Here is a 23,756-nt window from a genome sequence, read left to right on the forward strand (position 1 = left end):
ATGCATCATTCTCATTTGTCATTTTTTGTTGAAAAGCCACAGGTAATCAGATATATTTAATTTGATGTTAAACTTGATATGGCAGAATTTGAAATTAGTGAGTTGCTATTTCACTAATAAATTCCTAATGAATTAGAGGCTAATAAAGGTCAATTGTGGTTTGGTACATTATGTGTTTTAATTGTTGGTGACAGCATGATTGCTAGCAGCATTTTCATTGCGTAGTTTCAATTTTTATACAATGGAATGGTTGAAAAGAAAACCTTTAATGTTTAAATCCATAAGCATAAGAAATGGAAACAGTAACGTGCCATTCAGCTTTTTTGAGCCTGCCCTGACATGTAGTGAGAATGTGGCATGTCAAGAACTTCTACCTCAACTTTGTTTTCCCACCCTATCCCGCGTCCTTTGATTCTCTCAATATCGAACAATAGATCTCTAACTTGGATATGATCAACAATCAAGCATACATGACTCAAAGATTCACATCAAAGTATCTTGATTACATTTGGAAAGTGTGGAACATTCATTTTGGATGCGAGGTCCTTTAAAATTATTTTACACTGCCACACACGTAGTAACTTAAAGTGGCCAACTTGTGCACATCGAGCAGCTGAGGGGTAACATTGTTCATAGTGCTTTGAATGAAAACCTTCTCTACATCTCAATCCTAAATGGATATTCCCTTATTCTCAGATGGTGAACCTTAAACCTTCAAGCTCCTTAGCGAAGGGAAGTATCCTCACAACATCTTGTTAAGCCCATTGGGCAATTTTTGTTACAATTTGATCACCTCCTATTCTTCAAAACTCTAGGATATATAGGCCCACTCTATTCAATCTATCCTCATCATACGTTCAGACTGCAGAACCCATTGTTGCACTTACTTTAAGCAAGTATATCCTTTATTGGGCATAAAGATCAAAACTGTACTCTGGATGCAGTCTCATCGAGACCCTTTCAATGTAATAGCTTGTTTATTCTGATACTCCAGATCCTTTTTAATACAGATTAACATCCTGTTTGCTTCTTAATTGCTTGCTGTATATCGGTTTACAGATATGTATGCCAGTCCAGTTGGTGCTGTTGTGGCACAGTGGTAGCATTCCTACCTTTAGGCCAGAGGTCTGGATTCAAGTTCCACTTGCTCCAGAAGTATGTCATATCTGCACAAGATGACTAAAAACAAAACTCCCAGTTCCTTTGATTGTCAACATTTCCCATTTTCTTTCATAAAACTCTGCTCTTTTTTGGTAATCAAAGTTTCCTTATGTGCTATACAGTTGTAATGAAAGCACACTTTCTATCTTTTGAATTTAACTGCAGTATCTTTAGCTGAAAAATATTTGATATGATTTGGCGGGGATATCCTGAAATTTGCCACTTGAGCAAACAAAAACAGACTGGAGTGACTGTTCCTACCTTTTTGAATCCTTATGGGGAACCATATGTCCTTTGTGCACCACTCTCATCATCCTTCTGGGGTTCCTTTCACTAGAGGGAGTAGAAGCCATGTTGTGCATCTGTTTGTTATCTAAAATTTATTTCTAAAGTAGTGTAGAGCTCTTGGGTGTTAGTCCTCCTAGACAGAACATTTTTTTTACGTTGTTGTGAACCGAGAGCCAAAAACAGATAAGAGTCTGAAACATCAAATTTTGAAGATTTGAAAGAAAAATGTTCAATTAACATAACTTAAAACGATAGACTGGTATAACAGGTATTTAAGGTGTTATCTCTTTTATGGTCTATAGTTTTGTCCCAGACTGGAAAAACATCTCTGTTGGAATTTGTCTATGAGTATTAGGAATCTGAGAAATTTCCATCTCTGTTTTCAGCTTAAAATTAAAAGAATTGGTGATCACACACATTTGAAGTAAACACAATGTTACAAATTCTATTATTACAAATGTAACCTCTAAACATTTGTTTAAAATTACTGTAGGTTCTTACTGTCTCATCAGAAGTACCAAAAAAAATTGAAAATGCATACAAGAAGGCTGAAAACTCCAAAAGATTACTCAATATCTTACTTGAGAAAAACTCAGCCTTAGCTCACTTGATTAGCAATCATCTACTAACAGCCCAGCCCTGGATGGAAGAACTGAAGGTATTGATTGGTCAGATTGAGGAGATTGAACGACACCTTTGGTACTTGAAATGGATTTCACAAATAGAAGAGTTAAGGTAAATATACCAGTTTCTGCAATTACAGATGATTTATAGTAACAGGATGAGAATGTTTCGTCCATCTGTTGGTATACATTAAAAGGAGATTTCAAGAATTATACTTGTGTAGATCTTTGGTCACTTGATTCTGCCAGTAGCCACTACCAAGTTGTCTGTCCTTTCAGGTTGACAAAAATGTGGCTATGTCAATATCATTTCTAGGTATTTAGAAATCATTAACTACAAAACTTAATCCAGTTCCACATACCAGTCACATTTTCCAGGAAATTATCTTAAACTTTGCCCTTGCTTGATCAGTTTGTAAAGCTATATTTTCATTCTCCAGTTGCAGTTCACAGAAGTTGATCTGCATGAATCTGTTTCTTTATTGGTACTTTTGAATAATTAACTCCGTAAAATTAAACTTGAAGTCTGTAAAATCTTACTGTCTTCAAATCTCACAATTAGAAATTATCTATGGCGCAACCAGGTTACAGCAGCTGCAAAATTGCATATTATTCAGTTGAAAGTGAAGAAGAATCCAGGCCTAATATAATTCCTCATTTTTACTTGTTGTGTAGTACTTAGCATAATGTAAAGTAGTCAGAAAAATTTAGAAGATCAAGTTTAAATATGAATTTTCAACCTGCATTTAATTGATATCCCCATTGCTTTGCAACCACTTCCACCACCCCTCCCAAAAAAAAAGTGGCAGAATTGAGAAGATTGTAAGAAATTGGTTGGTGCTTGCCGATGCTGATTATTTCAAGAGTTCAAATTGAGCAAAAAGATTTGTTTGGCTGCAGACTAAATTTCAAAATAAAGTTGTCCTTTACAGCATATATGATAAAGAATTCAAGATGATGTCATTGTCTGAAAATATTTTATTAACATGGGTGTTTATTTTGTTTGATGCTCTCACCAGATAATTAAAGTATACATGTCCAAAAACTAGGCTGTGTCATGTGGTAAGGATGGGCTCCCACATCATAGCATAAATCAGCCTGACCCTGTTTTTATTTTTTGGTTGACAAGCCTGCTCATCTTCAGGAGATTATGCTATTTTTGGTTGACAAGCCTTTAATTGTTATGAGATGAGAATTCCGCCCACCTTCAGAAGATTATGCTATCTCATTGAGTTCCCGGCCAGTCAGAGACCCACAGCTCTGCAGTAACAGCAGTGTCACCATAAGCCAAGGAGAGAGGCATTCAACAACAGACCTAGACAGCCAGATGAGTCTGGGATTTCACCTGGCTAAGGCTGGCAGGCCACAGCAAGGAATGGCGGTATGGGGGAGAAAATTGTGTGGGCGAGGGATTGGCTGCATTTGACACTAGAGAGTCAGAGAGGATGTAGCCCCCTTTTCACTGGCCAACATTGAGTGCCAGACTCTCCTGCTACCTGTTAAATTTGAGCATCAGCAAAATGAGTCCCTCAGGTTGGTAAAAGTCCACCCCACCAGTCATAAAGCTATGGCAAGGTGAGCCAGCATTGGGCCTGGCACCCTATTTTATGTTTCTGCAGGTGTTCTGTAAACTTCAGTCCACTGTTGAGACTACCATTATGAGTTTTAAATACTAATTGCATTTCTGTATTTCTCACAGATTTGTACTGTTCCACTTGTGTTTTAGGTGCTGCATGCTGTAGATCTTGGCACTAGCACTTTTTAGACAAACTATTACATTTCTTGTCGACTGGTATAAGCTTGGCTCAGCTGTTGACCGTGTTGGTTAATCTAGGAAGTTTGACCAGTATTATGGTCCCAGATGATGTTATTACTGGACAAGTCAGATCCCAGATTGAAATCTGGATTGATTGATTTCTTTTTTGTTTGTTTTAATGAGTTGGTCTCTCATTGAAACACAAACTTGCAATGCTGCAGATCTGGTTTAATCAATCAAACAGAAGTTATTACACAAGAGGAAATGAGATAAAATAGAATAAACCAAGCTACTTACATATAACATAATTTGAAACATTTCCAAACACAGATTGGCTCTTCCTTGAGTTTTCATGGACTTGAGCTTTGACTATCTCAGATTTGAATAACCACTTCAGGGTTCTAACCAAACACTTGTGGTCCAGAACTTTCAAGTTAAATCGTTAGAGTTAAGTAACCTATTTCAAATTTTGCTGAACTAACTTCTTGCTCCAGGAGAACTGCATCCTTACATCTAACATCAACTAGAACTTCTGTGAAATGAAAATCTAGATTTTTCTAAGCTGTGGGTGTTTCCATAAGCAAAACAAAATCAGTTCCTAACTGAAAACATACTAATTGTTTACTCTGTCCACTTGTAAAACTTTCTCAATGCAAACAAATTCCATTAGCACTCATACTGTTTTTTCTAAAAAAAAAACCCATGGCTTCGGCAATGCTGACAAGTTAAACGTTAGAACCCCCAGATTCACAGACCAAAACCCCATTTTTTTATTCACTTATGAAACTTGGATGTTGCAGGCTGGGTCAGCATTTATTGCCTGTCCCAAGTTGCTCTTTAGCAGGTGATGGTGAGCTGCTTTTTTGAACCACTACAGTCCATGTCCTGTGAATGGAGCCAGAATGCCATTAGGGAGGGATTTGCAGAATTTTGACCCACAGACACTGAAGGAATGGTAATATATTCCAAGTCAGGACAGTGAATGACTTAGAGGGGAACGTGCTGATGGTGATGTCCCCATGTATCTGCTGCCCTTGTCCTTAATGGAAGTGGTTGTGGTAGGGCATCTTGTAGATAGTACACACTGTTGTTGCTGAGCATCGGTGGTGAAATGACTGAACATTTGTGGATGTGATGCCAGTCAAATGGACTGCTTTGTCCTGCATTGTGTCAAGATTCTTGAGTGTTGTTGGAGCAGCATTCATCCAAGCAAGTATTTCCTGACTTGTGCCTTAAAGATGATGATGGACAGGATTTATGGTGTCAGGAGGTGAGTTTCTCACAACAGTATTCTTAGCGTCTGACCGCTTTTATAACCACTGTAATTATGTGGCTAGTTCAGTTCAGTTTCTGGCCAATGGTAACCCTCAGGATTTTAATAGTGGGGATTTTGGTGTTGATAACATTGAATGTAAAAGGTCACTGGTTTGATTGTCTCCTGTTGGAGATGGTCATTGCCTGGTATTTTGTGGCATGTACGTTACATTCCATTCATTCAAAGTCCAAACTCTAGAATATTAATATGTACATAACAAACACACCAGGACATTAGTATGCTGTTATAATGTCATTGGATCGTTAATATTCACTTGACAAAACGGTGAGATTAGTGTCCTGTGCAAATAAACGGTATAATTAACATTGCAGCCTCCTTCCAATCTGAACTAATTAATGGTATGCTCACCTCTGAGTTAAAAGGATCCGGATTCAAGTCCCAATCCAGGACTTAAGCACAAAAGACAAGGCTTTTGCTGAGGAGATGATGCGCTGTAGGCGGTGCCAGATTTTGCATGAGACTCCAAAGTAAGTCCCTATCTTCCTATTCCGATGGCACTAATGACAGCAGTATGTTCTCACCTACAAGATGCATTTCAGTAATTTACAAAGTCTCCTTCAAGATCATCTTCTACCACCCATAAGGAAAAGGGCAGCAGATGCATGGAAGCACCACCATCTGCAAGTTCCCCTCTAAACCACTCATCATCCTTACTCGGAACAATATCACTGTTCATTAACTGTCACCGAATCAAAATCCTGGAACTCACTTGTACAGAAATATAGGTGCAAGAACTACAAGGTCCAAGAAGACAGCTCACCACCACCTTCTCCAGGGCATTTCACAGCATTAAATGCTAACCTTGTGAGTGACGACTGCATTCCATTAACGCATTAAGAAAAACAATTTCAAAGAGGGACAGGGAATTATTCCCCAACTTCCTGTTTAATATTTAAGCTTCAAACAGTATCACAAACACAGATGATCTGATCACTATGCAGTTGCTTTTTCAGAGAGTTTATTGAGCATAAATTGACTGCTCTGTTTCAGCGACTGCACATCAAAATTAGTCAATTCGCTTCAAAATGTTTTGGCGGTCCGATGTTTGTAAAATCTGACAGATGGACCGCAAAGCTCCATCCAGTTTAAGAGAATTTTTGAAGTATGTTATTGGCCGATATTCCCCCTACTGCCAACACCATAAAATATGCATTAAGTGGTTATTCATATTATTTCTACCTATAAAGTTGTTCTTGTGTTTAAAATAGTGCTTCTGTTTGCTGTATCAATTTTACGATATTTGTTTATGTACAAAGTATTTTTAGATCCTTCTGTAAAATGCATTATAATTTGCGATTCCAGCTGATGATAATAAAGGACAAGTCTATTTCCAATGTGAGATCTGGCTTGTTAGACCATAAGTTTTATTTTTGCAATTTGTTTCCAAATTAGGTCAGTGACTGAATGTATTCATAACTTTTTAAAAAAGAAATCAAAGTTTATTACATACAAATGGGAAAATAAGAAACTATTTTATGCAATATAATACAGTACAAGAATTGTTTGAAATGATAGTACTACAAATATCAGAAATAAAGTTTCAACTCTTTTATCCCTAACAACTTTTATAAATACAGAGATCTCATTGAAAGATAACCTGTTTTTACTTTAAAGTTCCTTGATCAGTGGGCATAGCAGTAAATGTTTTCTTTTTAGCAAACTTGCACATTCACTTCATGTTATTTCTTTAATTAATGTCTCTTTCTGTGACCTTTAAACAAATGGCTAACTCTTATTTCTTGACTTGGATTCCTTAAGTTCCTCTATCTTAGCATTCTGTTTCTGGAGCTTCTGTCTACTGACTTTAAGCCACCACACTGCTACTATTACTATTACAGGAATTTTCTCTTGGACTGTCTTGCTTCTGTGTCTGAAAGGAGCCTACACAGTCACTCGACTTCCTGGATAGTTCTGCCTTTGTAAAATACCTTGTCCTGTCTCCGTCTTCCTGTTATAGGCTACATCTTATTGCTAGGCAACAGCCCAATTTTTTTCCTGTCTTGTACTTTTGCATCTAAGAACTATTCACTTAAGGGTTTCAGAAGCCTCATTTAAATACATGTCAACAAATTTCCAAACCCTTCTCAGAGATCTAAAAAGATCTTAGCATAATATACAGCATAAATACAAATCAAACTTAAAGCTTGCATCTTTTCTTCACCTTGGAATCCAAATATCCAGACAATAAAAAAAATCATTTTAAAGAAGAGGTGGGGTGGGGGAAAGACATGAGTTATCCATAGCTTGCCTGATTTGAACAGAAGTCCTATAACCTGAATAGCTATCTGTTATTTTTAGCTACTTGATCTGCTCTTTTCAAAACATAGAGTGGCCCTAGCCTGGAAAGGAATCACACTTATTGCTGGTGATGCCACTGTCATCTTTACTGCAATATTGGTGACAACATAGGTCTGGTCACCAAATCTTTTAGATGTATCCTCACTTCTTGTGTTTAAGATGTACTGATGCAATATTTATAATGTGTTATTTTCCTAGTGATTGCATTCAGCAGCACCTCATGACAAATAGTGTATCAGATGCTGCCAACACACTGGTTTCCATGGCAAAACTAGACATAAAGCTTAAAGAATCATCTTGTACGCATCTGCTCAACTTCATAAGATCCACTGTCAAATTCTGGCACAAAATTCTCAAGGACAGACTAACTAAGTAAGTATTTTTTAATAAATCCACAGTATCAGATGCCAGAAAGAAAGAGTTTGAATGTAATCAGTGTCAGAGCTTTATGTGTAATAGAATAAAAGTTGAGAAAAATGAAATTCCAAAGTAGAATGCAATTATCGATCGTGCTTTTTCTCTTTCTAATGTTGACTTGTATAAAATTGTCTTCCAACAATAGGGAATTGTTATTGCCCACGTATCATGTTACATTTTTCAGGCGATTCCTCATTTTATAAAAGAATGACCCGATGCCTGGCCTGTATTGTAATCTTCTGAACGGTTAATTATGAATGACAATCGGAAGAACCTAGGGAGGTAACCTACCCATTTTTCTCTCCAGGCAAGAATATGAAAGCATCTTAAAAAGTGCCAAAAACAATATTTTCCAAATAGAATATAAAGTATCCTATCCTAGAAAAATGAAAAATATTCCCTCAATCTTTTGGATATGACTTGTCCACCATCTGAGATGTAGTTACTCTATTTGAAAAAGTCACGAGAGTTCCCTTGGAATTTTGTTCGGCTTTCAGCCCTCAGCCAATAGCTCAACAATTATTTATCTGAGCATCGTATGTGGACACTTGCCATGTGCAATTTTACTGTTGCATTTATGTACACTACAGTAATAACTAATTAAAACAGTAGCTCAACTTCAAAAAGTACTTAACATGATCTGGTACACGCTGTCATTTAGAAAAGTTGTAAATTATGCTTTATAAATGTAAATTTTGTGATTTTCTAACTTTTTATGCATAAATGCTCCTGTTGTTATGGTCCACAGACTGTATCTTGTTATCATCTATGTTTTCACCATTCATCTCTGCTTATACGTTATGGCTTGCATCTTCCAAAGCATGTCTTATAGTCTTTAGATAATCTTTCTTTTTGTTTATAACTTGACTTCTGCAGTGTGAGGCAGGATTGCAATGACTCTGTAGCAGGTAGAATTTAATCAGACTTCCTGCAGTCACAGAAAGTGCTTTGTCAGCTGTAGGATAATAATCAACTCAGAGCACTTCTAATGATATTGGAAGCACAAACACACTGTCTTAACATGAAGAAATAGTGAATATTATAACCGAATAGAATACAAATTAAAAACTGTGAAAAAGAGACCAGTAACGTAGAGCAGTTGAGGACAGTTGTGATGAGTTGAAACATTTGGTGGGTCTGTGCATGCCAGGAAAGCAAGGAAGACTGAGAAATGAGACAGCTATTGATTTCTTGAGAGACCAAGAAAGTGCTGCCCTATGAAGATTAAAAAACTTGGAAGAGAATATAGGAACAGGAAACAACTTGAGGTTGAAAGGGTAAATAATATGATCAAATAAAATCTGGATTAAAGTGCAAGGAAATGGATAGAATATACACGAGTTAAAGTGTTATACAGCTACGAAGTATTATTTGTTTCTCTACCTTCTTATTGGTGTTCTTCCAGTCCAAAGACATGATTGTTACTTCAGAATAGTATCACAGGTATCGCAATAAGCTAGTCACTTCAGTTGACATAAAGTTTTGGAGGGGCGTGGTAGGGAAAGGAATAATTGTTATACCGGTTCCTATTTTGATATAGCATATATACTTCCACGTACAATTGGTGGATAACAGTCGGAAGTAGAAGGCCTGTCAGATACCCCTCCCCTCTTCCTAACTTGAAAGCTTTTGAAGTTCTGTCAGTATATGTAATTTACAAGCGTGTAGACCACATTTCTAAAAATTATCATTAAATTTTTATTTCTGCAGTGATTTTGAAGAAGTCTTAAAGCAACTGCATTGGCCTTTGATTGGACCTCCACAGTCCCAGATTCCTGCATTGGCATCAGCTGCAAACTCAACAGAACTCAACAATAATCTGGAAATACTTTTTATTCAGCTTCTGAAATTACAGACATCGTATCCTTTCTCATTTGGCATCAGTAAAATAATATCACTTGTAGTTTGTGGATTTATCTTAGGATAAAAATTACTAGAAAATTCGTCAAGCTTTGTCAACTTGAAGACATCTGGTTTTAGTTCTATAGTTTCCTTTTTTGAAGAAGTAATGAAGAGGATTGATGATGGCAGAGTGGTGGATGTGATCTATTTCGACTTCAGTAAGGCATTCAACACGGTTCTGCATGGTAAACTGGTTAGCCAGGTTAGATCGCATGGAAAATAGGGAGATTGGCCAGTTAGATACAGAACTGGGTGATGGTGGAGGGTTGCTTTTCAGACTGAGGCCTATGACCAGCCGTGTGCCACACAGATTGGTGCTGGTTCCACTGCATTTTGTCAGTTATACAAAGGAGGTGTGGTTAGTAAATTTGCAGGTTACACCGAAATTGGTGATGTAGCGATGAAGGTTATCTCAGAGTACAGTGGGATCTTGATCAGATGGGTCAATATGCTGAGAAGTGGCAGATGGAGTTTAATGGAGATAAATGTGAGATGTTGCATTTTGGAAAGTCAAATCAGGGCAGGACTTATACACTTAATGGTAAGGTCCTGGTGAGTGTTGCTGAACAAAGAGACCTTGAAGTGCAGGTTCATAGTTCCTTGTAAGTAGAGTTGCAGGTAGACAGGATAGTGAAGGTGACGTTTGGTATGCTTGCCTTTATTGGCCAGTGCATTGAATATAGGAGTTGAGAGGTCATGTTGCAGTTGTACAGGACATTGGTTAGGCCACTTTTGGAATCCTTTCAATCCATTCAATTCTGGTCTCCCGCCATAGGAAGGACGTTGTCAAACTTGTAAGGATTCAGAAAAGATTTACAAGGATGTTTTGTTTTCTTTATTCATTCATGAGCTGAGGGCATCGCTGGCCAGGCAGCATTTATTGCCCATCCCTAATTGCCCAAAGGGCAGTTAAGAGTCAGCCACATGGCTGTGGGTCTGCAGTCACATGTAGGCTAGACCAGGTAAGGACGGCAGTTTCCTTCCCTAAAGGACATTAGTGAACTAGATGGGTTTTTCCAACAATTGACAATGGATTCATGGTCATCAGTAGATTCTTAATTCTAGATATTTATTGAATTCAAATTCCACCATCTGCCATGGCGGGATTTGAACCCAGGTCCCCAGAATGTTATCTGGGTCTATGGATTAACAGTCCAGCGATAATACCACTAGGCCATCGCCTCCCTTTGCCAGGGTTGGAGGGTTTGAGCTGTAGAGCGAGGCTGATTGGGTTGGGGCTATTTTACCTGGAGCATCGGAGGCTGAGGAATGACCTTACAGAGGTTTATAAAATCATGAGGTAGGGTGGAGGGTTTTCCCCCAGGGTAGGGGAGTCCAAAACTAGAGAGCATAGGTTTAAGATGAGAGGGGAAAGATTTAAAAGGGACCTAAGGGGCAACGTTTTCGTGCACAGAGTGGTGCGTGTATGGGATGAGCTGCCAGAGGAAGTGATGGAGGCTGGTACAATTACAAAATTTAAAAGGCATCTGAATGAGTATGTGAATAGGAAGGGTATAGAGGGATATGGGCCAAATGCTGGCAAATTGAACTAGATTAAGATATCTGGTCAGCATGGACAAGTTGGACCAAAGGGTCTGTTTCCATGCTGTACAGCTCTATGACTCTATTTGGTTTAGGGATGTCAATGTCAGCTTCCAGTGAGTTGTAAAGTGGAAATTTTTGGAGAAATTTGGCAGGTCTAGCAGCATCTATACAGAGACCAACAGAATTAACATTTCAGTCCAATATGACTCTTCTTCAAAACTTTTGAAAAATAGCCAGATTGGATTTGAAACATTACCTTTTTCTCTCTACACAGGTGATGCCAGATCTACTGAGTTTCTCCAGCAATTTATTTTCATTTAAGATCTTGAGCACTCTCAGTACTTTGCTTTTATGTCATTGAGTTGTATGATCAGAAATGCGGAGCTGCACTTCCATTCTGGCAGTTCTTTCGGAGTACAGAACAATCAGAGGAAGGTAAACCACATCCTCATTCCACAGCAGCCAGCTTCCGTGATCTGAAATGTAAAGATCCTGAGAGCCAGTTTGACAGCTGCTGTCAAACTTATAATTACATTATTTAATTGTGATTTGAGGATGCCAGATGGTTAGAGGAATAGGATGCCCGGTCAATAATGTGCCAGTTGGGGAGGATGCCACAGATAGGATACCAGCTGAGTTGGGGTAGAGTGCTAGGTTTAAAGGGTAGAATGTCAGGTAGGTAGTGAGCTGGAAGACAATTTTATACAAGCCATGTAGGATACAAAGTAAGTAGTGTGTAGCTGTTGAGGTAGTGGTATGCTAAGGGTCGGATGCCAGATGAGTAGGGGTAGGGTGCCAGGTGAAATTAATGCCAAGGGGCAGGATCCATGTGAGTAGGGTGTCAGTGTGCATGGTAGCAAGGTAGATTGGGTGTGAGATCAGATCTGGCAGAGGCCAAGGAGGGCGTGTGTTGAGTTTGAAAGGTTCGGATCCTATGGGTGGAAGGGGCAGGAAATGGAGTTTGTGATGTGAAGGTAGGAGGGTCAGGTCCAGTTAGGGGTGGGGTGGTGAGTCGGTTCTTTGGAGGGGTGGGAATGCGTGGTCCGGTTTGGCAGGAGGTTGAGAGGGTGGGTGCCAGGACAGGTCCAGGTTGGAGGGGTGGGTTGGGATTGAATTCCAGAAAATGAGAAGATGTGGGAGATGCTTGAGGTACGGGCTTTGTTTGTTAGTTACTCAGGAGTAGTCTAATATTTCCTAAGTAACTGTTTTAATTCTTTTCATTGGAATCACATGAAGTCTCCAATTTAAGGAGACTTTTGCAGGGTTCCAAGCATAGAAGAATTGCCTAATGGAAAATTAAATTTCTCAGGCAATTCCTTTGAGAAGCATACTACAGTGGGATTCCACAGGATCCCCATGCTCAACTCCTATATTTATTGGCATAATGACTGTCTAGCCAGTGGAAAATCCAGGCCATTTAGCTTGTTTGATTTTACTTTGTGCCTGCTCCAGGTATCACATTCCTAATGTAGTAACTTCTTTGGACCAGGAGATGGTGATAAATATTTGATAAAGAGGTCAGGTTGGTTTTGTTGGTAATAAATAGTTAACATAGTGTGCATCAAATTCCTTGCTGACCATAAACCTGTCATTTGATAGTCTGTTGCTTGAGGGCTTTTGGTTTCTTAGCTGCATTTTTCAGTTTGAAACATATGGTTTCCAAGGTCAGAAATGTTTTTTCTCCAATAACTCTTCCTATTTGTCTCTTGAATTTATTGCCAGTTATTATTGTTTGATAAAATCTTTGCACAAGTAGAAACCTTGTTTAAAACTAAATGTAACTGTTTCCTGTTAAAACGTAGTAAAATTACAATTTTTGGGAGTACTTGATGCATTCCATATAAAATTGAGAGGAGTATTTGTTCTTTGAGACATAGCTCTAATTTACACTTAACTTACTAATGCAGAGATGAACTGGTAACTAAACGAAAACAGCTACCAGAGAAGTATGAAATTCCTCCTTCCTCACCTATTGCAATTCCCATACAGCTCATGCTACTACCACTGCAGAAGAGATTTAAATACCACTTTTCTGGGAACAGACAAACCAATTTGATAAACAAGGTTTGACATTATTTTGAAACTTGTATTTAAGATTATGGTAGTACTTTGTTAGAATGATGTAACGAACTTTTCTCCACTTAGCAAAGTCTAATTCAAATTTACAATAAGATCATAAGAAATTGGAGAAGGAGTAGTACATTGTGGCCCATCGAGCCTACTCCAGTATTCAATAAGATCATGGCTGATCTGATTCTGGCTATAACCACACTTCCCTAAATGCCCCCTATAATCCTCGACTCTCTTGACAATCAAAAATCTATTGAACTCGGCCTTGAATATATTCAATGACCCAGTCTCCACTGCTGTCAGAAGTTGAAAATGAGAGACTCTTTATCCTGAAACTATTATAGATTCTCCTACAAGGGAAAAACATCCTATCAACATGTACCCTATCAAGACCCTTCAGAACCTTACACTTCAATCATATCTTATTCTTCTAACTTCCCATGAACATAGGCCCAATCTGCTCAAACTTTACTTGTGAGACAACCCCTTCAGCCCAGAAATCAACCTAGTGAATCTTCTCTGAACTGCTTTTAATGCAAGTATATTCCTCCTCAAGTAAGAAGATTAAAACTGTGTGTAGTACCCCGGGCGGAATCTCTTCAAAGTCCTGTATAGTTGTAGCAATAATTGTATACTTCTATGCTCCAAAACCTTTGCAATAAAGCTAGCATTCCATTTGTCTTCCTAATTATTTGCTTTACCTTCATGCTAATCTTTTGTGATTCATGTACAGGGACACCCAGATCTCTCTCCTGTATCCAATATGTTTTACTTGATGGTTTCTAATGAAATATTCAAAGATTTAATCAGGAACAGTTTCAACTTCAACTGTATTTTTATTTCATGTATTAACTCAGATGTGATTGTATGAAATAAAACCCTATGTGTTTGCTCCAAAGAGATAATGGTTTAGGTTTTGCAGCCACTGGTGAAGAAATGGCATTTGCTGTTCCTTCTTACAGACTCTTTGAGTGGCAGTTTATGATAGTTAGAGACCCTTTACAGTGGGGTGCTGTCTGCATGATATCTGTGAATTGTGTGAGCAAGGTACAACATGCCAATTGAACTGGTCAGATTGAAGAGTCCTCACTGGGGAATGCAGCCTAATCAGAAAACGTTAATTAATTCAAGGTAAAATAATGAACAGAAAGCAAAACAGAGGTAAAAAAAAACATATGTAAAGATGAGAGAAACCCAAAAATTTATGTTAAAGGTGTGAAATTCTACATTTCTACGTTTCAATTGTGTAGACCAAAGAGATTTTTGGCAGTCAGACTTACATTGCCATTTGAAATATCCACTTGCCCCTAAATGCACAAGCCTTACCATTTAGATAGGTAAATATTGGTAATGACAGTAACTTCAAGCCCTTATCTATTTTAATGCTTAGTCTTTTTGAAATGACACTGGTTTAGCAAAATTTGTGGAAAAGCAGGGCAGATCGGACACGGATTTCAGATTTCCCACATTTAAATGCTCTTGTCCGGATGCCAGAGGTTTCTGATCAATTTGCTCCATAATAGTGAGCAGTGATAGCCTTGCAGATATTTTTACACATTTCCTAAATAGCCTGTTCAGAGGTGTTATAACACACCTCTTGGGCGGTAGAACTTGAACCTGGCTCAGAGATAGAGAAGACTCACTGTGCTACAAGTGCCTCTTGCAGTAATTTCTATAATGATATCTGACATATCCATCATTTCATTTGAATAATTCTACTTTCACTGAAGCAATCCTTGTATATGTATCTGTGCAAATATATATATTTTTAACAAATCAGTTTGTTTTGTCAAGGGTGGAATGCTTTAATTGAAGTTCATTCAACAGTGATTTTCTCAAGACTGTTCTACTGCATTGTTGCATGACTCTCTATCCTTCCAGATTAAAATGTGTAGGAATCCAAATTTCAAAATCTCTCACCGTTTTGATCAGTCAGATTTAATTTTTATGTGTTATCCTTCATGCACCAGTCCAAAGGAAATGCAGGAAACAAATCAAACTAGGCTATTTTCATGATAGGGTAAAAAATATTTTTTCATCATATTTTCAGAATTTCCTGTTGGGTGAAAATGGTAGTGAATGTAATCAGAATGCAATTGGAATAACTGTATTGGTGAGATGAGTGACTGCCCCGATACCAAGGCAGTATACAGCAGGGTATGACATCAAGAAACCTGAGCAAAATTGGAGTCCATGGGAATTGAGGAAAACCCTCTACTCTGGAATCACATGTAGCACAAGCAAAATGGTTGTGACTGGTGAAAGTCAATGATCTGAACCCCAGGACATCATTGTGGGAGTTCTTAAGGAAACTGGCATATGACCATAGTGTGTCCATCTACACGATGCACTGCAGCTGTCTGACAGGGCTTCTTTCACAGCAACTTCCAAACCTGCAACCTCTACCTTTTAGAGGGATAAGAGCAGCAAATGCATGGGAACACTACTATCTGCAAGTTCCCTGCCTAGTCTTACACAATCCTGGCTTAAAATTATATAGCTGCTTCATCACTATTGCTGGGTCAAAATCCTGGAACTCCATTCCTCACAGTACTGTGGGTGTTCCTACACTCACAGGACTGCAGTAGTCCTATAAGGTGCCTTATCACAACCTTCTCTCGGCAATTAGGGAGGAGCAATAAATTCTGGCCTAGCCAGTGACACCTACATTGTCTTGAATGAATAAAAAAAATACTGGTGGTGATATTTTTAGACAAAGAAAACAATAATGGAAATAATTTATACTTCATGTGAACTTGTCTTAAGTAACCTTTTAGCATATATAATAGACATATGAAAACAGAAGTCTGATTTGGGTATATTCAATGACTTCTTACTAGATGCTGAGGAGGAGGAAGTGAAAGTGGTCTTTTTAGTTTACTGTTATCTACAAAACTGAATCTCCAGCAGTTGAAGGCATAATAGGAGCCACTGGGAAATCATGGAAAAAGTTTAAAAAAAACTCTTCTTGCAGAGAATGTGAGGAGCATTCTAATATGTATAAATATTTTTATTTCCAACATATTGAATAATTTTAATTTTCTATTGACCTGTCTTCATGGCAGGTAGCACATAAATGCACGGTTTTTTATATATTCATTCAGGGGATGTGGGCTTTTGTGTCTTAGCTAGTATTAATTGCCCATCCCTAATTGCCCTTGACAAGGTGCCAGTGAGCTACCTTCTTGAACCACTACAGTCTTGGGGTGTAGAAACAACCACTGTGCTGTTTGGAAGGGATTTCCAGGATTTTGACTGAGTGACAATAAAGGAACTACTGTAAATTTTCCAGTCAAAAGGGTGTGTGGCTTGGAGGGGAGCTTGCAGGTAGTTTGTGTTCTCATGTGTCTGCTACCTTTGTCTTTATGGATGGTAGTGATTATGTGTTTAGAAGGTGGTGTGTCAGGAGACTTAGTGAATTTATACAGTGAATCTCGTCAATGGTACACACTACTGCTCCTGTGTAATGGAGGAAGTGAATATTTGTGAAAGTAATGTCCATCAAGTAGGCCTCTTTGCTCACTGTTCTACCTGTCCTGCTGCCTTCAAAGATATGTCTACCAAGGTCCCTGTGATCCTCTATTCTTCCTAGGGTCTTCACACCTCTCACTTTTCAGGATTAAATTCCATTTCCCACTTTTCAGCCTATCTAAATTGCTTGCCTATATTGTCTTGTAATCCAAGACTTCCTCTTAACTATTTGTCACTCTAGCAATTTTCATGTCATCTGCAAACTGACTGATCATATTTCCTGTATTCATATCTCAACCATTTATATGTACAGCAAACAGCAAGGAACCCAGCACCAAGCCCTGTGGACCACTACTGGGCATAGCTTCCGGTCGCAAAAACCATCATCCTCTGTTTTCTGCCACTAAACCAATTTTGGATCCAATTTGCTAAATTTTCCTGAATCCCATGTGCTCTTAGTTCTTAATCAGTCTACCTTGTCAAAAGTCTTACTGAATGATGTATCACTTGAGATCGTGTTGATGCTAATGAATGGATGCAGTTTGCTATTTTGTTTGGGAGGACCTAAATTTTTAAAGATTTTTAATGTATTATCATCTCTGAACCTAAAGCAGGTAGCCTTGTCAAGGCTTTCCATGTGACAGTTTAAATAATCAACTCCACACAATGTTGAGGTGCAGCCACTAACTAATATAGCACAACTGAGTGAATCGGTCACCAAGTTATGCATGGCTTGACTTGAGCTTTCAGCAACTAATAGTATAATTTTGTGACCATCATTGTCCACATATTTATCATCATAACGGTTCATATATCATGGCATCACTTCAAATACTCAGTTTTTGAACAGTGCCTTGTGTAATGATACTTTGGCTAACATCAGAAATACATAGTAATCACTCCCTTTGTATTTCTAGACTTCATTGCTTTCAGCTGTGATTCACCTCAGAACTTTTTAGCAATTCCCTCTTAGTACATGTGCCTGCGACTAGGTCCCAATGACTTCTCAAAGACTTCAAACAAATCATCATTTTTTGTAAATCTTCTCCATAAATTGTAATGAACTCAGCAGTCCATCTTTGTCAAATTCACATATCCAGTTCTGAAAATACTTTACCAGGAAAATGTAATATTAGCAGTCAAAGTAAAAGACAAGACCATACCTCATTTCCTCTTGGTTAGGGAAGTAACCTGAGACCCGTTTCGACCTCATTCCTCCATTGTTTGTATGATTCAAATTCCAAAACCAAGAACTGCTGATTAGTCATTGTTAGAGAATGTGACTCAGTCATTTCATATCTGGAAATGCAGTTACATTTCTAGTCATCCATTTACTGAAACAGAAAATAGTCTATGTTGCACAACTATTTATTTGTATTTCTAACCAATTCCCCTTACTGAGAAAAAGAGTTCTGAAGAAGGGCGCTATTTGACTTGATGCATTAATTCTCTTCTCAGATGCTGCGTTTGTCCATAAATTCTTAAAGGCAGGTTAAGCTGCAGTGTGCACCTGAACTATTTTAAATATCCAATAGTACTCTGATGGAATAAGTAGCTTTTTTATACGTACTTTTTATTTTATAGCCAGAGTGGTATTTGACACAAGTGCTTATGTGGATTGGAAATCATATTAAGTTTTTTGAAGAGAAAATTCAGCCTATTGTGGATAAAACAGACTCCTTTTTGGATGCCAAGGTCAGTTTCCATACAATTTTATATTTTAAAAAAAATGCTTTCCAAGATAAATTCTAAAAGATAATGTTTTATATTTTTTACAAATATTCTTTTAATATGAAGATGTTTTTAGAAGCATTTGAAGAAATAATTGATTGTTTTAGATGCGTAATGTTGTTAGCATGTTTCACAACTTGGGTAAAAGAACCTGAAAAACCAGGTGAGTTCTTATGAAACAAAAGCTGTAAACTACAACGTGCTGATATGTTTGGTTGAAAAGTTAAGATATTTTACTTTCAGTCAGCAATTAAATAAGAATTTCTACCAGCCTGTTTCTGATAGGAGGGGATATTTTAAACCTGTAGAACCATGTTTATCCCTGATATTGTAGCTGTTACTTCCCTTAATTTTGCTTCTCCCCTTGTCTCTGACCTTGTCAAGTGTGATATGCAACTTCTACAAATAAAAAGATTAAAAACATTTTTTCAAAAGTGTACAATATGAAACCTGTACAGTTAATCTGCCTTATAAAACATTTTTATTTGCCTGAATAATTGGAAGACTGGTTTCTAATAAACAGCTACTAGGATGATGAAGTTAGCAATTGAAAATTTGTAGGACAGTTGAAATGGGACATTTTACACTAGTGTTATCCTTTCAGCATACACGCACTATGTACTCACTGCTTTATGCACAGTTGCAAAAATGGTATATTTTGTCATGGTTTGTTTCCAAAAATAAGGGTGTGCAATGCCAGAATATATTATCAGATCATACCTTACTCAAAAGAAGCTTATTATGAAACTTGGCAGTGTTTTGTCTAAATGATTCCAGTAACATGTTTCCACTTGCCCTTGTTGTTTAGCTGGAGTTCTCACGGGGTCTGGTGATGCTGGTTTTGGAGAAGATGTCTGCTGATATTCCCAAGCTCCTATATGATGATAACCTGTTTTGCCACATGGTAGATGAAATATTGTTGTTTGAAAAAGAGCTGCATAGTGCCTATGGCTATCCCAACAACCTCCCGAGCTGTATGCATATCCTTTCAGAAGAGACCTGCTTTCAGAAATGGTTGACAGTGGAAAGAAAATGTAAGCACAAATAAAACTTCTGGCTATCTAAGAAATGTCAGTTGTATTAGAAGGGTAATTCTTCTGGAATTCATTTTCCATAGGCACAGGACCAGTACAATTTAATATCTTGTAGTTCTTGCATGCCTAAAATATGTATAAAATTGACTTTAAATCATATTGGATAAATAATATTTTATATGTGTGAAATAATGCATTATACTGAAACAAATTGTGTACAAATATATTTCTGCTGTTTAAAAATTAACTCAAAGCAATAGACATTCAATACTGATTTATGAAGACCTAAATTATTATCTACATTCTTGTATTTCAGTTGCTTTAGAAAAGATGGACTCTGTCCTGTCTTCAGAAGCTGCTTGGACATCTCAATATAAGGATATCGCTGATGTAGATGAGATGAAAGCTCCAGATTGTGCTGAAACATTCATGACACTTCTTCTAGTTATTACAGGTAAAGCAGACTTAGATTCTACAGGACATAACCTGGCAATTTGCCTCAAACTGTCGAGGCCAGCCCGTGTTCATGATGCATTCAAACCTCCTGATATCCTTCCTCATTTAATTATATGAACATAACCTTCTATCCTTTTTCGCTATTGTATGCTTATTTATTTCACTTAAATTCATCTGTTTGATTTTTCACAATCCTCTGATAATATGTTGCATATTTTCACAAGTCTGCCTACCTATTTGATATTTTTTAGCTTATCAATGAGTATATGTTGATGGAATTTGGCAGGCTGCTGGACCTCTGAGTTGGTGACCTTGTCCGGCTAAGAGATGCTGAGGATATATCCTAAGACAGCAAAAATATAAACTGTTCAACATTTCCTCCTGCTTAGCTTATATTACCCAGGTCTCATCATTAGAATAGAGTGCATGGATGACAGAGGCTTGGAAAACTCATTTGGATGTTCACAGTCAGATTGTTGTTGTTCCACACTCCATCACAGCCTGGACATGACAGCTGCAGCTTTTGAGATGCATGTGTTGTCTTCAACATCAAGTGGCAGATTATTGGTGATTTGTGGATCCTAGATGTTGAGGTTAGCACCAACTTACAGTGTCACCTTGTCACTGCTAATAAATGGCAGTATAGCAACATCCTGGATCGCAACATTTCTCTTCCTGATACTGATGGTAAAACAAAACTTTTTACAGAAGTAGCAGTGTGATCTTGTACGTGGCAATATTATGTAGCACCTTATCAAAGGTATTGTGGAAATCTAGATAAGCAATATCGATTGTATTACTGTTGTTGGCAGATACAGTTCAATGCTTTACTTCCTTGTATCCAAGTCTACTGTAGTATATTTGCAAGACCGCTTTATAGAATTTGCATTCATTTCACCAAACTGGCAAAGAAAGGCATGAAAGGTTAAAAGAAATCTTTCAGGTCCCAATCCTTTTGCTTTCTTGGACAGGTATTATTTGACGGCCCTCGAATGAACTTTGTAGTCAACATTTAAATGAGTTGAGTAAAACTTCTCCCTATCCAATATAGATTTTTGGAAAAAAAATTGGAATTCTTATTTAACAAATTCAACTTTGACTAGTTTCCTCTACTTTTGCGATATTTTTAAAAAAAACCAGAACTCAACTTTATCTCTAGAACATGCAGTTTTTTAAATATACATTTCAGTAAGTTCTGCATATTCAATTTAACAAAAAATATTCTCTGAGAATGAGGTATAGTTTCAAATATTACCCAGCCCCAGCTCTCCAGAGAAGGTGGTGATGGGACTTCGTCAAGCTTGCGTTGATGACCTTACACAGTGATGTTACTTAGAGTGTTCCAGGAATTTGACAACAAAGGAACCAGTAATGGATGTTGAAGTCAGGACTTTACCTAACTTGGTGAATGCAGTAGCATAGTAGTTACATGGCAACTATTGTCCTTCTCTGGCAGGGATTGCAAGCTTGAAAAGCAATACGAAGGTTTTATGTTGAATTTAGCATTGGCAGGTATCAATTTAATGCACTACTCCATCCTAGGTGTTAAATTTTATGAAACGTCTGGCAGGATGCATCTAGCAGTTCCTGACTTGAGTTTGTATGTGATAGGGTGGCGTTGATAGGTCAAGAGGTGAGTTGTTTGTTTCAAATTATTGGCCTCAGCCCTGTTAATGTGACTCATTCAGTTTAACCTCTGAGAACTGAGAACATTCAGGATGTTGATGCTGGGCATGGGTGTTTGGCAATTGCAATACAGTTGAAAGCCATGTGAAACTAGATGAAGCCTTTACTTGCTGGAGATGATCATTGTCTGGCTCTTACCTAGGTTGAATGTTCTCTGCCATTTATCAGCTGAGCTTGCATATTATCCAGGTCATGCTGCAGGCTGGAATTATTGAAGGAGTTGTGAATGTAGTTGAATGTTTAAGAATTTTCTCTGAACAGCCACATTCTTTCCCTCATGACAGGAAAGGTCTTTGGTGATGCATGGAGGAATTATGAAGATTGTAGCATTAAGGAGCCATAGCAAAACTGAGATTAATAGTGAGGAGCATGGCCTCAGCTACAGTCTGATGTTGATCAGCTGGTAAATTGGGCTGAGCAATGGCAGATAGAATTTAATCCTAATAAGTATGAGGGGATGCTTTTCGGGAGTTCTAATGAGGTAGGGAAATATGCAGTGAATGGTAAGTCCATAGGGAGTACAGCGAAGCAAAGGGACCTTGGTGTACAAGTCCACAGATCCTTGAAGGTGTCAGCACAGATTGGATAGTGAAGAAGACATACGGATACTTGCCTTCATTTGCCAGGGCATAGTATATAGAAGCAAGGCAGTCTTGTTACAGCTTTATAAAACATTGGTTAGTCCACAGATGGAATACTATGTGCAGTTCTGATCACCGCACTATCAGAGGGACGTGATTTCACTGGAGAGAGTACAGAGGAGATTTTGTTTATTCACTCAAAGGATGTGGGTGTTGCTGGCTAGCCAACATTTATTGCTTGTTCCTAGTTGCCCTTGAGAAGGTGGTGGTGAGCTGTCTTTTTGAACTGCTACAGTCAAATGCTGTAGTTGGACCCACAATGCCCTGTGAGAGGGAATTCCAGAATTTTGACCTTACAATAGTGAAGGAACAGCGGTATATTTCCAAGTCAGGATGGTGAGTGGCTTGGAGGGGAACTTGCAGGTTGTGGTGTTCACTTGAAACTGCTCCCCATGACCTTTTAGGTGGAAGTGTTCATGGGTTTGAAGGGTGCTGTCTAAGGATCTTTGGTGAATTTCTGTGGTGCATCTTGTAGGTAGTACACACTGCTGCTGCTGAGTATTGTTGGCGAAGGGAGTGGATGCTTGTAAATGTGATGCCAATCAAGTGGGCTGCTTTGTCCTGAATGGTGTCAAGCTTCTCGCATGTTGCATCCAGGCAAATGGGGGTATTTCATCACACCAGGATATTGCCTGGGATAAAAAGTCTCAGTTATGAGGAGAGACTGGATAGGCTGGATTTGTTTTCCTTGGAGCAAAGGAGGCTGCAGAGGAATATGATTGAGGTAGACAAACTAATGAGAGGCATAAACAGGGTGGAATGTGAGAATCTTTTCCCAATTTGCAGACGTGGCTTAAAAACAGAGGGCATAAGTTTAAGTTGAGGAGCAAGTGGTTTAGCGGAGATCCAAGGAAAAATATTTTCTCCCAAAGAAATAGGGAATGCTCTGCCTGAGAGGGTGATCAAGGTAGGTACTCTCACAACATTTAAGAAGCACCTGGGCAACATTTAAAATGCTAGGGCTTAGTAGGCTATGGACCAAATGCAGATAAATGGGGTTAGTGCATTTGTTGGTTGGATTAGACATAGTAGGCTGAAGAGACTACTTCTATGCTGTATGACTATGACTGTAATGGAAATCTGAGGTAAATGCTCAGTGTCATACTTGGTGTCATACCTAGCACTAAGGAAAATGGTTTTGGGTCAATCATCTCAGTTGTGTAACGTCACTGCACGAGTTTCTCAGTGTACTGTTCTCGGTCCCACCATCTTCAACTGGTTCATCAATAGCCTTCCCTCTATCATAATGTGAATGGTTGCTCATGATTGCACAGTGTCATGTACTATTCAATGCTCTTCGGATACTAAAGCAGTCAAAGTCTAAGTGAAGCAAGACGAGGA

At 38.2% G+C, this 23,756-nt stretch overlaps 1 protein-coding gene across 1 annotated transcript in view; it reads left to right on the forward strand.

Moving 5' to 3' along the window:
* The window catches only part of rint1 (RAD50 interactor 1), a 39,335-nt gene continuing 15,579 nt past the window's right edge, over window positions 1-23,756 (forward strand). The window contains exons 1-8 of the mRNA XM_048609966.1: window positions 1-42; window positions 1,943-2,184; window positions 7,661-7,834; window positions 9,590-9,739; window positions 13,234-13,390; window positions 18,452-18,562; window positions 19,407-19,632; window positions 19,949-20,086. Of these exons, the coding sequence (XP_048465923.1) occupies window positions 1-42; window positions 1,943-2,184; window positions 7,661-7,834; window positions 9,590-9,739; window positions 13,234-13,390; window positions 18,452-18,562; window positions 19,407-19,632; window positions 19,949-20,086 (1,240 nt within the window). The remainder of the gene's footprint in view (window positions 43-1,942; window positions 2,185-7,660; window positions 7,835-9,589; window positions 9,740-13,233; window positions 13,391-18,451; window positions 18,563-19,406; window positions 19,633-19,948; window positions 20,087-23,756) is intronic.

Source organism: Rhincodon typus, chromosome 22 (genome assembly GCF_021869965.1).
Source record: "Rhincodon typus isolate 14 chromosome 22, sRhiTyp1.1, whole genome shotgun sequence".
NCBI classification, from domain to species: domain Eukaryota; kingdom Metazoa; phylum Chordata; class Chondrichthyes; order Orectolobiformes; family Rhincodontidae; genus Rhincodon; species Rhincodon typus.